The 17,067-nt window shown below is 44.3% G+C and overlaps 1 protein-coding gene across 5 annotated transcripts in view; it reads left to right on the top strand.

The window, feature by feature from the left end:
• ACYP2 (acylphosphatase 2) overlaps nt 1-17,067 on the top strand; it is a 181,266-nt gene that overhangs the window by 49,712 nt on the left and 114,487 nt on the right. For 3 of the 5 annotated variants that reach the window (XM_048842883.2, XM_048842876.2, XM_048842882.1), the window contains 2 exons: nt 7,582-7,598; nt 11,096-11,205. In XM_048842883.2, the coding sequence (XP_048698840.1) occupies nt 7,596-7,598; nt 11,096-11,205 (113 nt within the window). In that variant the 5' untranslated portion in view covers nt 7,582-7,595. Of the gene's footprint in view, nt 1-7,581; nt 7,599-8,970; nt 9,925-11,095; nt 11,206-17,067 lie in introns of those variants that run through there. The other 2 variants (XM_048842877.2, XM_048842880.2) reach the window with 2 other exon arrangements.

Here is a 17,067-nt window from a genome sequence, read left to right as displayed (position 1 = left end):
GTGCAGCCTCACAGGAGGGCGGAGCACCCCTGATCACCAGACCTCAGGTACACATTCCCATCTCTGCGACCTCGGACACTAGCACCATAACGTGGCTCTCCAGCTAGACGACCCAGGTCCCTAATGCGCTCCCCGCCTACTAGGCGCAGGATGCCGGAGCCGCAATGCTGTTTCCCGTACCGCAGGTACGGGTGAACTTCCGGCCACAGGTTGCCTAGGCCCCGGTCACCCTCCCCCAGGCAGTCTCCTAGACGTGGGTCACCGTCCTGGAATGGCCTCTCAGAATCATAGCGCTGGTCCCAGTTGCCCTGGTACTGCTCCTCCAGCAGATGTCACGACTTGCCTTCGCCTCGTAGATCACTGTCCGAAGTCAGCAGGCAAACCTAGGCCTCGACGGCTCCACCGTGATCGCTGGAGGGACAGTGGTGTGGGTCGGGCCAAGAATTTAGCCTTTACCCCAATAAGGGAATTTTTCTTGACGTGGGAGACCATTGCAGCACCGACCACAATGCCATTGCAGCAGGGGCAGTGGCCTACCCAGTGGCCATACTGGAACCCATGGGGAGTGCCAGTTATGCCGGTCACGTATTCCCAGCCCTCCCTGGCTGCCTCGGATAAGCCAGCCATGGCACCGCTGGCGCTACAGTCAGAACACGGTACCGAGCCAGATGCGGCACCAGCGCACCAGACCCCAGCACCAAAGGAGCCTTCCCCGGACAAGGAGGGGGAACATGCTCTTCCTCAAGCAGGACAGTCCTCATCATCATCCCCTGATGAGGCGATGGCTGGGCCTTCCCACTCCAGTGGTCCCCCGGATGACTTTAAGGAGCATTAGGCCCTCCTTAACGGATGGCTGAAAACTTAAAGCTCCAGGTCAAGGAGGTCAAGGAGGAAGCCGACGACCTCTTCAATGTCATTTTGGCCACCACTCCTGCTCGGATCGCATTGCCCCTCCAACTGGGGGGTCCTTAAAATTGCCAAGTCACTGTGGCAAACCCCCTCTTCTATTCTGCGACCTCTAATAAGGTGGAAAAGAAATACTATGTCTTGCAAGGGGATTTGAATGTCTCTATACACATCCCTTGCAGCATCACTTGTTGTGTCTGCAGTGAACGAAAGGCACAAACAGGGTCAAGTTAGCCGCACACCGAAGAACAAAGAGGCCAAAAGACTTGATTTGTTTGGCAGAAAAGTTTATTCGATGGCTCGCCTACAATTCAGGGTCTCTAATCACCAGGCCCTGCTGGGACGCTATAATTTCAATCTGTGGGACTTCCTGAATAAATTCAAAGAGGCCCTCCCACAAGATCATGCCCAGGAGTTTGCTGCGTTGGTGGACAAAGGCACGTTGGTCGCCGGGGGAGGGGAGGTCCTGCAAATGGCCTGGGACACTACGGACTCGACAGCCAGGGTGGTCACATTTGCAGTGGCCACGAGATGCAGCAGTCTCCTGGGCTGTCCCAAGAGATGCAGGCCATGATCCAAGACCTCCCTTTCGAGGGTACCGGGGTCTTCTCCAAGCTCACAGACTCAAGGCTCCATGGCCTTGAAGACTCCCGAGCCCCTCCATTCCCTGGGCCTTCGTACCCCGCAACAGTCTAGGAAGCCTTTCTGTCCTCTGCCTCCTCTCCATCAGCAGTCCAGGTCCTGAGGAACTCCAAGAGCAGGCTCCTACAGGAGAAAGGATAAAGACAAGGGGCATAAGAAGCGATACTTGTCAGCTTCCTGCTTGGCTGCACAACCTGACCATCCCTGAGGCCAGGGAGGCTAAAAACAGTAGTTTTGAGGGTGCTCCTGAGCCAATCTGATGGATCCATCCCTCCCCTTCCTCAACTGCCGCCGCCCTTTCTGGTCGGCCTGGTCCTGTATCACCTTGGACCGTTGGGTGCTCAATACAGTTTTGTCGGGCTATACCCTGCAGTTTATTACCAACCATCCCTCCCACCCCTCTTCCCCATCACTCTTCAGGGACCCTTCTCACAAGCAGCTCCTCGTTCAGGAGGTCGACAGCCTCCTCTGTCTGGGGGCAGTGGAGGAGGTCCCTTGGTCCCCCTTCCTAATTCTGAAGGCAAAAGGGGGCCTCAGACCCATTCTGGACCTGCCTCAACAAGTCTCTCAAGAAGTTGAAGTTTCACATGTTCTCCCTGGCCTCTATCATCCCCTCCCTGGATCCGGGAGACTGGTACGCCACCCTCGATTTAAAGGATGCTTACTTCCATATTTCCATTTTTCTGGGGGCACTGGTGCTTCCTCCATTTCATGCTGGGACAGTGCCATTTCCAATTCATGGTGATGTCCTTTGGTCTCTGGTCAGCCCCAAGGGTGTTCTCAAAGTGCATAGTGCCGGTGGCTGCTTACCTGCAACATCAGGGAGTCCAAATTTATCCATACCTCGACAACTGTCTAATAAGGGGCCGGTCCCGAGACTAGGTGTGGAGGCATCTCGAGCTGTTCTGTTCCACCTGTCGCGACCTGGGGCTGATAATAAACGAGCAAAAAGTCTAAAACCCCAGTGCAATGCATAGAATTTATTGAAGTGGTTCTCAACTCCATTCAGGCCAGGGCCTTCCTCCCCGAGACTTGGTTCCAAGCCAAGGTGGATCTCATCTTGTGTATACAAGCCCACCGTTCATCACAACCCACACATGCTTGAAACTGTTGGGACACATGGCAGCCTGCACATACGTGGTCCGGCACGCACGGCTCCACCTCAGGCTGCTACAAGCTTATGGCTTATGTCCCCAACCAGCACAACCTGGATCGGGTGGTCAGAATTCCAGACAGTGTACTGTTATCTCTCACCTGGGGGCAAGATTCCACGCTGCTATTGGAAGGAGTCCCCTTTGTGGCTCTGGCCGCACTGATGACCCTCGTCTCCGATGCTACGGACCTGGGGCGGGGAGCCCACCTCGGCGATTTCAGTATGCAAGGTGATTGGTTCAGTTGCGATTGCTCCTTGCATATCAACGCCAGGGAACTCAGGGCGGTTTGCCTGGCTTGCCAAGCCTTCCTACCTCATATGCAGGGAAAAGTGGTTCAGGTACTTACAGACAACACAGCAGCTGTGTTCTATATCAACAAGCAAGGCAGAGCCAAGTCGACAGCCCTCTGTCAAGCCCTCAGGCTCTGGGACCTCTGTCTGCAGTACAGTATACATCTCATTGCAGTGCACTTTTTAGGGGCCAAGAACGCCTTGGCAGATCGCCTCAGCAGGACCTTCTTGTCTCACCACGAGCGGCCCTCCATCCAGAGGTGGTCAGTTTCATCTTCCACAAGTGGGGAATTCCCTGGTTGGACCTGTTTGCGTCCAGGCAGAACAGGAAATGCCATGTCTTTTGCTCAATGAGAGGCTTGGATGGGGCGGGAGGCCCTGTCAGATACTTTTCTACTCCTGTGGTCAGGGGCTCTGATGTACGCCTTTCCTCCAGTGCTGTTGTTCCCCAGGGTCCTCTCAAAGATCAGGCAGGACAGAGCGAGAGTGATCCTCTGGCCACACCAGCACTGGTACAGCGTGCTGCTGGACCTTTCGGTGGCGATTACATTCCAGCTGCCTCTCAGGCCGGACTTGCTATCCCAAAACCACAGCAGTCTTCTGCACCCAAATCTGATGGCGCTGCACCTGATGGCTTGGCTGCTGCATGGTTGAACGAGCGGGAGCAGCAGTTCTTGGCAGATGTTCAGCAGATCCTGTTGGGAAGTAGAAAGCCCTCTACCAGGGCAACTTACCTGGCCAAGTGGAAGTGGTTCACATGTTGGACCTCGGAGAGAGGCATCTAGCCCGAGCAGACCTCGTTGCATTCATTCTAGAATACCTTCTGCATCTCAAGCTCCAGGGTTTGTACCTTTCATTGATCAAGGTCAAGGTCACCTGTCAGCCATCTCAGCATTCCATCTGCTGCTTGAGGGCAGGTCTTTGCCCAGGACATTCCTCAAGGGCCTTTAGCACCTCTACCCACATGTCAAGGATCCTGTTCCTCTGTGGGACTTGAAGCTGGTGCTGTCATGGCTCACGGGTCCCCCTTTTGAGCCTTTGGCTTCCTGTTCTCTCCTTCTCTTGTCCTGGAAGGTTGCGTTCCTGGTCATGGTGATTTCAGCCTGTCAGGACTCGGAAATTTAGGCGCTCACCTTGGAACCGTGTTATATAGTTTTCTACAAGGACAAAGTACAGCTGAGATTACACCTGGCTTTCTGCCCAAGGTGGTCTCTCACTTTCATTCAAGCCAGGACATTTACTTACCAGTCTTTTTTTAGAAGTTGCATAAGTCAGAGGAGGATAGTAGGCTGTATGCCTTGGACGTTAGAAGGGCTCTAGTCTTCTACATTGACAGGACCAAGCCATTCCCTAAGTCTATGCAATTGTTCATCGCAGTGGCTGACAGGATGAAGGGCACCCTATATCCTCCCAAAGAATTGCCTCTTGGATCACCGCCTGCATTCACTTCTGCTATCATCAAGTGAAGGTGCTGCCCCCGGCGATTGTCACCACCCACTCAACCAGGGCACAGGCCTCTTTGGCAGCTTTTCTGGCCCAGGTGCCTATCCAGGACATCTGCAGGGTGACCACCTGGTCATCCATCCATATGTTTACGTCCCACTATGCACTGACCCAGCAGGCCCGGGACGATGCTAGCTTTGGTAGGGCAGTACTGCAAGCTGCGAAACAGTGAACTCTGAGCCTACCTCTGTAGATACTGCTTCTGAGTCATCTAGAATGGAATCAACATGAGCAAGCACTTGAAGAATTAAAAAACGGTTACCTTTCGTAACTGTTGTTCTTCGAGATGTTGCTCATGTCCATTCCATTATCCGCCCTCCTACCCCTCTGTCGGAATTGCAAGCAAGAAGGAACTGAGAGGGCGTAGAGTCGGCGGCGCCTAATATACCGATGCATGAGAATGGCACTCAAGGGGGTGCCACAGCCAACCCTACAGATACAGCGAAGGCAAAAGTCTCCGACAACTCTGCACGTGGGCATGCCTATACCTATTATGGAATGGACATGAGCAACACATCTTGAAGAACAACAGTTACGAAAGGTAACTGTTTTTTCTGCATAATTTAACTAAGACAGTTTGACTAGAGAGGGGATGTTGGCAATAGTACAAGACAAACTACGAGGGCATTGCTTAAATTACATGAATATCTTTAGACAGAGAAGGTGGGTGAGGTAATATATTTTACTGGACCAACTTCTGCTGGTGAACAAGATAAGCTTTCAAGCTTACACAGATCTCTTCTTCAGGTCTGGGAAAGGTACTCAGAGTACCACAGTTCAGTTGGTCCAATAAAAGATATTACCTCATCCACCTTGTCTCTCTAATACCTTGGGACAAACATAGCTATAGCAACACTGCAAACATGACTATCTTTGTAAGTTATCTGGCAAGTGCAGGTCTCCTGTTTGGTTCTGTTATATTGTAACTCTATTTAAAATACATTATTGTTAGCTGAAAGTACTGACAACTTGCTCAGATTGTCAGAATATGCACCACAGATAAATCAGCAATAGAGGATCAGCAAAACATTATTTAGTTCTGCGTTAAAATTTTTTATAAAAATCACAAACCATATTACCTGGCAGCTGATGGATCAAATTTACCATGGTAAAAATGGATATAACACCACTTACTTTGATGGAATTGTATCTACCTATACCAGTGATACCGCCTGATATCTTTTTGATCATGCTTGAGTAGATGGTGTGAAGGAAGTCTATGGATTATATAGTTGTAAACAGGAATAAAAATACAAACATCATAAACTGAATTAGAGAGATCCATGTTACTGCTACTGGTTTGTACAATGTCTAGCTCAATGGGGGCTGATATTGGTAGGGGCCACTAAACACTGCTGTAATGCAAGCACATAAAAATAGAATTCTTGTTTGTTTGTTTAATGCATGATATAACTTTTATCTATCCTGGATAACTAAGGACTCAGTACTTTGTCCATGAAGGTATAAACTGACTCTGTTCAGATAGTGTTCTGTAGTTTTCTAAAAATAAATGCATAAAAGGTTATATATATTCTACTTATATATGTTCTCATACATAAGTTTAGCAACCTTAATTTTGTTGAGGGAGTAGGCCACCAGTTGGGTAGCTAAAAGCTTGGAAATATGTTTTTATAATATAGCATTTATTTCATTCTTGGAGACTGTTGACATTCTGCATTCTCTAAAGATACAATCCATGCAGGATTTTGACTACAGATCTTACCTCCTTAGCAGAAGATGATGGAACTCTTCTAGTTTGTGAGTCTTGAGGGCAGCAGTAGTGGGATAGGAGATATGGGTTGCACTCTACTTGTCCTTGTGAGCCTTCTGAACATTCCACTCAGTTTCTTCAATGGTAGGCAAAGTTCACAGAAAGAAAATGCCAATTCTGGATGTTCAACATGAGGTGTTTAAAAAATAAAAAAAGAGGGGGGGGGCTCCTGAGATGAGATTTTCCTGCAGAAAAATTAAGTACATGATGAAAGAATCAAGGGGACCTGGCTTATCTTCTCCGTTCCTACGGTTGTCCTCAAGGATTAAAACCTGAAGCTCTAGGAGTGTTCTTCCGCTATATTGCTAAGAAGTTAACGTTAGGGATAGAGAATCCTTCAAATTGATATATTCAGAGAAGCAGGATTACAAGTAAGACATTTTCTCTGTCATTATTTGTCCTAAGGAAGACCATAATAAGTAGGGCTGTACCAAATTAATGGCCATGAAAAACACGTCATAGACTGTGAAATCTGGTCTCCCACCGTGAAATTTGGTCTTTTGTGTGCTTTAACTCTGTACTCTACAGATTTCATGGGGGAGACCAATGTTTCTCAAATTGGGGGTCCAGACCCAAAAGGGAGTCGCAGGGGGGTTGCAAGGTTATTTTAGGGGGATCATGGTATTACCACCCTTTCTTCTGTGCTGCCTTCAGAGTTGGGTGGCCGTTGAGCGGTGGCTGTTGGCCGAGAGCCCAGCTCTGAAGGCGGCACCCTGCCAGCAGAAGCAACACAGAAGTAAGGGGGACAATACCAGACCAGGCCATCCTTACTTCTGTGCTGCTGCTGGTGGAGGCTCTGCCTTCAGCGCTGGTCTCCCGGCCAGCAGCTGCTCCTCTCCAGCAGCCCAGCTTTGAAGGCAGCACGTCACCAGCAGCAGTGCGGACGTAAGGGTAGCAGTACCTCAACCCGCCTCTACAATAACCTTGTGACACCCTCCCTCCCCCAACTCCTTTTTGGGTCAGGACCTCTACAATTACAACACCGTGAAATTTCAACTTTAAATAGCTGAAATCATGAAATTTACAATTTTTAAAATCTGATGACCATGAAATTGACTAAAATGGACCGTGATTTTGGTAGGGCCCTAATAATAAGGTCAAAACATGTATGTATGTATAAACCTAACTCCTAAGTCTCTATCTGTTTTTTAGAAGTGTGATAAATAGGTATAACCATTCTTTAAAGTTGCATAGAAAATGACTAGAACAAACCTCTAGTACTCAGTTTAGTTTACAGACACACAAATTAGGTAAAGTTGTTAGCAGTGGCATTAATTCTGTCAAATTAATCTCTTTTCTTTTCATTTTTTTCTAGGTGTTTGTTTCAGAATGGTAAGGCAGCGTGCAGTGTGCCAATTTTACATTACAACAGTGTAATATCTCCAATGCTAAAAATATCGTAGGAGGCCTATAGTAGAGTACAAAGGAATCCAGCTGGCGTTTTCAGTCCTTAGCTGGACAGTTAAGTATTGTGTGGTTTTGTTGTTGTTTTTTTAAATCATAGGTTCTTTTTATAGTAGATACATGGTATAGTATAATCCTACTATTAAAGTAGAATTCTTTTAAGAAAAGTTTATTCATATTGATGTTATTGAATTTGTTTGTATCATAGTAATATCTAGAGCAGGGGTCTCAAACTCAAATGACCACGAGGGCCACATGAGGACTAGTACATTGGCCTGAGGGCCGCATCACTGACACCCCACCCTTGCTGCCCCTGGCCTCCACCCCTTCCATGAGGCCCCACCCCTACCCTGGCTCTTCCCACCCCTTCCCTGCCCCCATTCCAACCCCTTCCCCGAAATCCCCACTCCAGCTCCACCCCCTCCCTGCCCCCAGAGGGTGCAGGAAGGGTGCGGGGTGTGGCGGGGGCTCAGGGCAGGAAGTTGAAGTGCAGGAGGTGTGCAGAGTGCGGCAGGGGGCTCAGGGCAGGGAGTTGGGGTGTGGGCTGCAGGAGGGGTGAGGGGTGCGGCAGGAGTTCAGGGTGCAGGGTGCAGCAGGGAGTGCAGGAGGTGTGCAGGGTGAGGCAGGGGGCTCGGGGCAGGGGGTTGGGGTGCAGGAGGGGTTTGGGGGGGAGGGCTCCAGCCCGGCACGCACCGGGAGCAGGGCAAGCTCCCTGCCTGCCCTGACCCGGTGCCACTCCGGGAAGCGGCCGGAACCTGGGGGAGTGGGGTCAGAGGGCTCTGTGTGTTGCCTGGCCGCTCCTCCAGGTACTTCCCCCGAAGCTCCCGTTGGCCGTGGTTCCCCGTTGCAGGCCAATGGGAGTTGCGGGGGGTGGTGCCTGGAAGCAAGGGCAACACATAGACCCTTATGCCCCCCCCTTCCCCAGGTTCCGGCTGCTTCCCGGAGCGGCGTGGGGGCAGGGCAAGGCAGGCAGGCAGGGAGCCAGCCCTGCCCCTGGTGCACACCGGGCCAGAGCCGCTCTAGGTAAGCCCTGGGGGGGACAGGGAGCACGGGGAGCTGGCAGGCCACAGAAAATAACCCCGTGGGCTGCGTGTTTGGGATCCCAATCTAGAGGCTTCAGTCACTGACTTTAAACATCATAAAGGCCTGACAATGTGTTGAATGGAACACGTTAGTTTTGAGCTACTGAAGCAACGTGTATTCTCTTTTTATTTTTCTTCATGAAAATAAAAGTGCAGTGTTAATTCTTCAGAGAATTAAAGAAATGAATCTACAGTGCTTATGATTTTTTTTCTGACAGATGATGTCTAATAATCACATGATGTGGAAGTTTGGTCTCTGCAGCTCAGATCCCACCCAAGCTTCTCCACCAGTTCTGAACCTGCAGCAGGAGCATTACAATTCAAAAGAAAGGCAGAAACTCAGAAAACAAGAGGACACGTTTCACAGAGTGGAAATAGCTAGAATACTGTAGTTTCTGAAAATATTGACCTATGTTTAATATTAAACATTAAGCTTTTTCAGTATATGGTTATACTTGTAAAACAGCTGAAAGAGGAAATGGCTGAAGGACTTAGAGGATAACATATGTCTTGAATTTAGTGACATCATTCATTCTACCCAGTCAGCTCTGGTCTATCCCAGGTACTCTGGGCTCCTGTGCTGAGTTGCCACTCCATCAGATATATCGTCCATTGCTTTGTGCTAAGTTATTGTTAACTTGGAAGTGCAAATCTATGTCTGTGTGTGATTGAAAGTCATGACATCCTCCCTTGCCTGCTTTATATTTAAGTGGAGAGAAGTGAGTATTGAGTGTTTTGTGTGAGGAAACGACGAGTCTATGCCTCTCTTATATTTTGATGCTTTATCTGCAGGCCAAATATAACCAAATAGACAATTTAAAAATTCTCTTTGTTACAGTTTAACAGATGCGACTGAAGACAGTAGAACACTGAAATTGTGCTGATAGTGTCTAAACAGGAACAGTTCTCCAGTGAACTAATCAATAATGACTGTTCATTCATAGCAGCCTAGGCCAGCCCAGTTAAGTGTATATGAAGTATACTAAAATGTAGTCCCCAGAGGCTAATAGCCAAATCTGAGTGCAGTATATGCAACTGGATAAAGATATATAAAGAGAGAGCCTCTATGCATACTCTGGTATATTAGTGTATTATTGAGCCACATGTAAAACAGAGTGGAAAATTTTCAGCTATATCTTTGAAAACTGCATTAAAGTTTACAATTGTGGTGAGTCTGACTATACTCTGCAGTGCAGCATGTAAACATGAAATGCATGCTTGCACACAGATTGTTTCTCCTCGATTGATTTAGAAAAGATGTAGATAGTTAAAATACCTGTGATATCTATATTTATACAACTGGTGTCTGAGAAGTAGAAGAACATGTGTTGGTGAATATTGATTGACTTATTCCACCCAAAGAAGAAAGAGTAATTCTTAGCTGGATTTCAGAGAAGTGGACTTCCTATTCTGTGCAGTTTTGTGGTTTTAAAACATGTATATTTAAAGATACACATATGTTACTTAAGTTTGAGAGAGACAGATAATACAGAATGGCAAAACTTAAAAAATAGTGGAGATAAACTGAAGTGGCTGAAGCCAGCTCAGGAAGTGAATAAGTGACAAACAGTCAGCATAAATTCACAATAATAATGTATTGCAAAAAGAGTCATATTAACAACCTGAACAATTAACTGGACTTCAATTTTTATTGCTACCACAGTTCCCTCTTCTTCAAGTGTTTTGTTCTTCGTTTACTTCTCAAGGCAAGTTGCTAATTATTTTGACAGTTTGCTTGAAGATGGGATGTCATAGCTCCTTAAGGAAGTCTAACAAATTCAGAAGTGCTTTAACAAAAGATGAAGTTCTTACAGGCTTTTGTTTTTTGTTGCCAGTGTTATTTCTTCAAAATGGCAGCTATAGGGTGATGTGGAAGACCCTTGACCTCTGCACAAGATGATAACATATGTTGAAAATTCTTAAAATGGAGAGTGTAGATTTTTTGTCTTCTCCCCCAAATGGAACCATCAATAGGTTCTGACATAGCATGAGAAAACTATCCCAAAGAAGCTATACTGCTACTTGCCTTATTGCCTGCGGTGTAACTTGGAAGTGGCGTCAAGGGATGATGTTATGATAAACACTGATAAGCACAAGGGGGATAAGTCTCACTTTTTTGTTGAAAAATTGTCTGCTTCTGCTGCAAGTCCAGAACCGGCAGGAAAATCCTGATGTTTGGGTAGGTGCATTAATATCTACAGATACTTTTTAGGAAGAGTTGTCTTTAAGAAAGTTGTGGAAATGAAACTGGGGCTTTAAGACTACTCATGCACAATGTGTGTGTGTCATAACTGCTGGTGCTGAATATACTATGTGTATTTTTTGTTTTATTTTCCAAATCAGTACACAGAAGATGAAGCTAGGAAAATGGGAGTAGTTGGCTGGGTTAAAAATACCAGACAAGGGACTGTTACTGGCCAAGTTCAGGGCCCAGAAGATAAAGTAAATGCGATGTAAGTACTTCTGTGTCAATGTGTGTTAGCCTCATTAACCTGTAAAATTTGTTAAAATGATTCTGAAGAGAATGTAAAATTAGATTTAAGTATCAGTGACTTACTATAACAATAACAAATCAAGGTTGTTAGAAACATGCCATCTTGACTTCTGAGCAATAGTTAGCCTTCTGGTGTATGGGAGAACTGGGAAGAGGAGCAAAGAGGAATATTAAAAAATAGAAAAACAAAAAAGAGACTATGAAGTGGGAAAAACAAAAAATTAGAAGGAGGAAAACAGAATAGACAAATTAATAGGATCAGAAAGAAGGAAATGGACAATATCAGGAAAAGTCCACCAATTGTGCCAGGACATAGGATGAGGGAAAATGGTGTTGGTGATGGGGAGGAATGTGTCTGCCTACCTGTCCACTGTAAATAGGGCCTTCCCCTCCAACAACAACAAAAAAGACTTGGAATCACTGCAATGTAATAGTATTTTCCATGGGTCTTCTGTGAGTGAGTGCCCTAAATGATACCATTTTTACCAAGATGTCTACCTCCAGCACTAAGCTCTGAGATACTATTTTAAATTTAAAACTTTTAAAAAAAATTAAAACTGTATGTTCTTGGTGACAAGTGCTAATCCTGTTAGCTTTCATACTGCTTGGATGAATAAAATAGACTTACTTTTTCTCTGATTCTTAAATAACAAATTACTATGAACAGAGTAGTAGATACCCTTATATGGAGGTTGCCTAACCTCAGTATACAAACTTTTCTGACCTGTTTTTCAAGGATTCTAGTTCCTCCGTAAGTTGTAGCAGAACTTCACAATTTTGCAAAAGGATAGTCCTCATATCAGAGACTTGCCTTTTGTTGTCCACATGGAAATCCATTCAGATCTGGTTGAATTATAAAATGTCAGAATTGCCATTTGCAATCTGTATTATGCCCAGCAGAGGTTGCTGAAGGCTCTCTGCTAAAACTTTTCAAGATACCACATGTACGAGGCATGCTCCCCAGTATCTCTTTTTAACATGGCACATATAGCTGTATCTCCAGATGGGAATCAGACAAAATAGATCCTCTTCCTTGTCCTACTTGCCCTATCAAAATACACATTGGGCTAGGGACATTTGCACCAGGCTAGGATCAAGGAGACCTTACACTCATGTTTTCTAACTGCTGTTGGTAATTCAGTTCCTTTCACAATACTTGTCATTGAGCAAGGCCTCATACCACCCTGAGAAGCAACAGAAGCTGAAAATAGAATACGGCAGACAAAAGTCTTATTTCATTAGCCACACTGCCTCTTTTTAATAGATGGTCCACAAATGATTACAGCCTACTCCTGCTGCCAGTTACTAGAGTTACTCCTTTCACTGTAGTGAGTGCCGACTGTGCTGAAGGTCCAGAGTTCAAACCCTGATGATGATCGATTGGGGGTGGATGAGTTACAGTTGCATATAATGTAATTTGCTTACCTCACACAGTTAAGTGACACTATTATATTTTGGTATTACAGTAGTGCTTACTGCGATTGGGTTCCTATTGTGATAGGCACTCTACAAAAACATAGAGAGATTCCATATCCAGAAGAGTTTACAATCAAAGTAAGACAGAGAGATGACGTAACTTGCCTAAGGTCATATAGCAGATAAGTGACAAAATCCAGATTTTCTGAGTCCAACACCCTATCCCCTGGGCCACACTAACATTGCTACAGTTTTGTGGGTTTTTGGAGTGTTTTTACTTTTATATACTTGTCAAATGTGTGAGACATGACAGATGATACTAGTGTTGAGTTTAGTGATGGAGGACAAACCAAAAGAAGTCAGGTGTGTGTGTGTGTGTGAGATGGCAGTTGCTTGGTATAAAGAAAAAAGGAAGTTGTATTAGACAAGGACAATGATTTAACAAAAGGCAGAATCATGAATGGGAGAAAAAAGTCTGAAGGGAGTGTTCAGGAACTTGTTCATTATTGATGTTCAGAATTTTCTCAGGATGTTCTGGCATTTAAAACTCAACTGAGAACACTTGTTTGCTGCAGCTCAACAGAAATGGCTGTCTCTGTTGCTCTCAACCCCTGGTTTAGGCAAGACCTAAAGGAAAAGGTTTTTAAAAAGAAAGATAGTTTCTGTGGCAAAAAAACCTGTCACTTCTGTCACATGTGCCCTTTAATTCAGAAACACCCTTGCTTCTCAAACAAGATTACCGTCCCCAAAGAGAAGCAGGTGATAACTCTCAAATTGGAAGATAAGGAAAGTGGACAAAGTGACTCCAAAAAGTGTTTGCTACCTTATTGCAGAGTACTACCTACTGTAGATGTGTTTCATAGGAAACAATCAGATGGGTGGCAAGCTTCTTATTTTCCAGAGTGTATGACAATATGCCACAAAATATTGCTCATCCATCGCATATTTTGGATAGGCCTTTCCAATGTTTTAACTCATATTTGCTATTGTGAAACATTTAAAAAGAAAACTACCTATTTTGCTCATTCCAGAAATGTGAAGTTCTTAAAGATTAAGCCAAATTATTTGTCATAGTTATTACTTAATTTATTCCACTTTCCGAGGCTTTCCTAACACACATAGTCAACATCTACATTTTGATATCTGTCCCATTATGCAAGACAGTGTCATGCCAGTGGAGCTGAAATTTTGTGTGGAAACTGCTATAATACACTTAACAAATGATATAATGCAGCTCTGATGGTATTATGAGTTTCCGAGGTAAAGCTTATTACAGTAACTGTAGCTTGTTTTAGTTATGAGGCATTACGAAAGCAGTATATGATTGTACATACTTTATTTGCTGTAGCACCAAATCACAATAGGTAAAGTTGAAGACCTAGAGCTTGCCTACACACAAAAGTTGTACCACATAGAGGGGGAATAAGCTATACCAGGGTAAGTTACCTTTATGTTGTTAAAACTGCATCCACACTAGAGGTTTTACTGGTATAATTTCAGTAAAAAAATCCCACACACCCCCAACCAAAATAGTTATATGGTAGAAAAACTGTGTAGGCTTGGCGATAGCTTCAAACATAATCCTATAGAAGCACAGACATTTCAAATTTTGATTTTATGTGCATTTCATTGTTATTAGTATTTTAATGTCAGGAGTATCAAATCCAAAAAAGTAGATACTTCTATAAATCATGGGCTGTTGTGGAACCATTTTAGTAGATTTTGATTATGTTCTTTAGGAAATATTTTGCATGGTTTTATGACACCGTAGCATATAACAACCATTGTTTCATTGGAAAGATTTGTGTAAAGATTTGTATAACAAAGTGTACTGTGGGTTGGGTGCATTATAGTGTAATGTTACTGTGACAAAGTTCCTCCTCTGCCTTGGTGGGTCCAGTGCTTATTGGCGGATTTGCTCGCCTCAGAGGTTCACAGCAGCCCTCAGTTTGACCACTTTCGTAGCTCAAATCTGCCGTTCATTCAGTTAGCCTCATCACTGGCCAGCATGGGGAAAAGGAAGAAGAACAATCCCCACAGTCTCTGCTGATCCACCTAGTGGATCGGGGAACAGGCCAGAGACCTTCCCCTCTGGTGTAACCTACAGTCCAGTTCAACTCCTCCAGTATCAAGTAGGGAGTTGCGGGGATGGGCGGAACCCGGGCCCGCCCTCTACTCCGGATTCCAGCCTAGGGCCCTGTGGATTGCAGCTGTCTACAGTGGCTCCTGTAACAGCTGCGTGACAGCTACAACTCCCTGGGCTACTTCCCCATGGCCTCCTCCCAACACCTTCTTTATTCTTACCACAGGGACCTTCCTCCTGATGTCTGATAATGCTTGTACTTCTCAGTCTTCCAGCAGTATGCCTTCTCACTCTCAGCTCCTAGTACCTCTTGCTCCAAGCTCCTATCACACGCACACCACAAACTGAAGTGAGCTCCGATTTGAAACCCAGGTGAAACAGGCCAATCAATTAGCCTGCCTGTCTTAATTGATTCTGGCGGCTTCTTGATTGGCTGCAGGTGTTCTAATCAGCCTGTCTCCCTTAATTGTTTCCAGAAAGTTCCTGATTGTTCTGGAACCTTCCCTGTTACCTTACCCAGGGAAAAGGGACCTACTTAACCTGGGGCTAATATATCTGCCTTCTATCACTCTCCTGTAGCCATCTGGCCTGACCCTGTCACATTACTTCTTAGGTAATTTGTAAAAAAGTAACTATACTGTATATATGCAGTTGTAGTTCTATCTGGTACTTATATTTTTAATTAAATTATTTAAATTAGGAGTAAGTAGTGTAAGTAAATTATAGAGATATATACTAAAATTTTACATAGCCATATTGGATTTTGTGTTTAACTCACATATGTATAAAAGGGACTTTGCCCTTTAGTTGCTTTTTAAACCTCTTTATCTTTACCTTATTTTCCTTTGATTAAATATCCAAATCACTAGTCGATGTTATGGAATAACAAGGTCACATTTCTTGTTTTATTTTGGACATTTTTGAGGTACAAAGATAAAAACACTTTTCATTTGGTAAGCTGGTAGTTGTAGAGGTGTGTTCACGTCCTATAATGTAAAACCTTTGTACTTTTCCTAAACTTTTAAAAAATAGAGCCTATATTAATTTTTAGCCTAAAGCAATGTGTTAATTTTTTGTATGTCCTTGAAGAATCATGATTTTTAAAAAATGGAACATTGGCAAACCGTTATCTGTTGTAAATGTATTTTTTAATTCTTGTGAAATAGTTCTGTGAAGAAATAGGCTGAGGAACTTTCTAGAATGCTTGTTGAACTCATATTTTTTTAAAATGGTTTTCATACAATATGTATGATAAGAAATCAAAACATATAAATCTGGATTTCAAAAAAGGCCTGCAGTCTCTACCATCAGGAAATGAAAACTTCAAATGCTGCAATGTCTTTAAAAACATGGGTGTGGCTTTTCTTAAGGTTATGGAAATCTGGAATACAGCAGTGGCTGTCATCATTAGGAGCGCTGCCTGGAAGCACAGCAGTCCATCTGTGTTGTTCCCAGGCCAGCTTTCAGGGACATTTTGTATGTGTGTTGTGTTTTCTTTTTCTCCTTCATTGCCTCATTCTTGTAATAAGGATGATGGACGGTGAAAGCTTTCTTTTGCAAATTGCATTACGTCTAGCCAATTTGAGATGCAGCTTCTGACAACATTTTCTTTTATATGAATAGTTTAAAAACTATTATTAAAGTTAAATCTACTTTTTGCAAAGTAAAAGAAAACGGAAAAAGAATGTTACATTTCCTGATAAACCATTTAAAAGTTGCATCTTTAGGGATTTAGGTGTGATTAACTAATATGACTGCATTATGCACAGTAACTATGGTTTTTGTCCTGGGGATTTAATGTCAAGTTGATTTTTTTGGGTTACAAGATACATTTTTTTGGGTTGCAGAGATTGTCCACATCTATATTAGCAATTTGTTTAACAGACGAACTTTGCACTTATTTTCATGAATAGTTTTGTTAGATTAAATGTTGTTATAATTCAAATGTAATATTTAAGGGGTGATTGTGTAGCTAACTCACAGTGCTTTGCACTACTATGCAAGAGGCCTGGGTTTCATTTTCTATTCAGAGAGGCAGATTCTCTTTTCACATAAACTGGTGTAAATTTGGAGTATTTCCACTGAAGTCAGTAGAAATACTCTAAAATTTACACACAAGTGTAACTGTAAGCATAATTTGGCCCCGATTATCTTCTATCCTCTCAGCTGCTCGTGGTCCTCAGAATGCAATTGGGAGAGGGAATGCTCTGTGTCACCTAATGTCACCGTGCCTCAGTGGGTCACAGCTGAGAATACCAGATTCAGGACAAACTGCTGAGAAATAGGGCAGACTCACCCCCGAACTGGTGGTTATTCTACCAT

The sequence above is a fragment of the Caretta caretta genome, chromosome 3 (genome assembly GCF_965140235.1).
Source record: "Caretta caretta isolate rCarCar2 chromosome 3, rCarCar1.hap1, whole genome shotgun sequence".
Lineage (NCBI taxonomy): Eukaryota > Metazoa > Chordata > Testudines > Cheloniidae > Caretta > Caretta caretta.
Note: the sequence above shows the minus strand (reverse complement) of the source record. Positions and strands in the feature narration are given on the sequence as shown.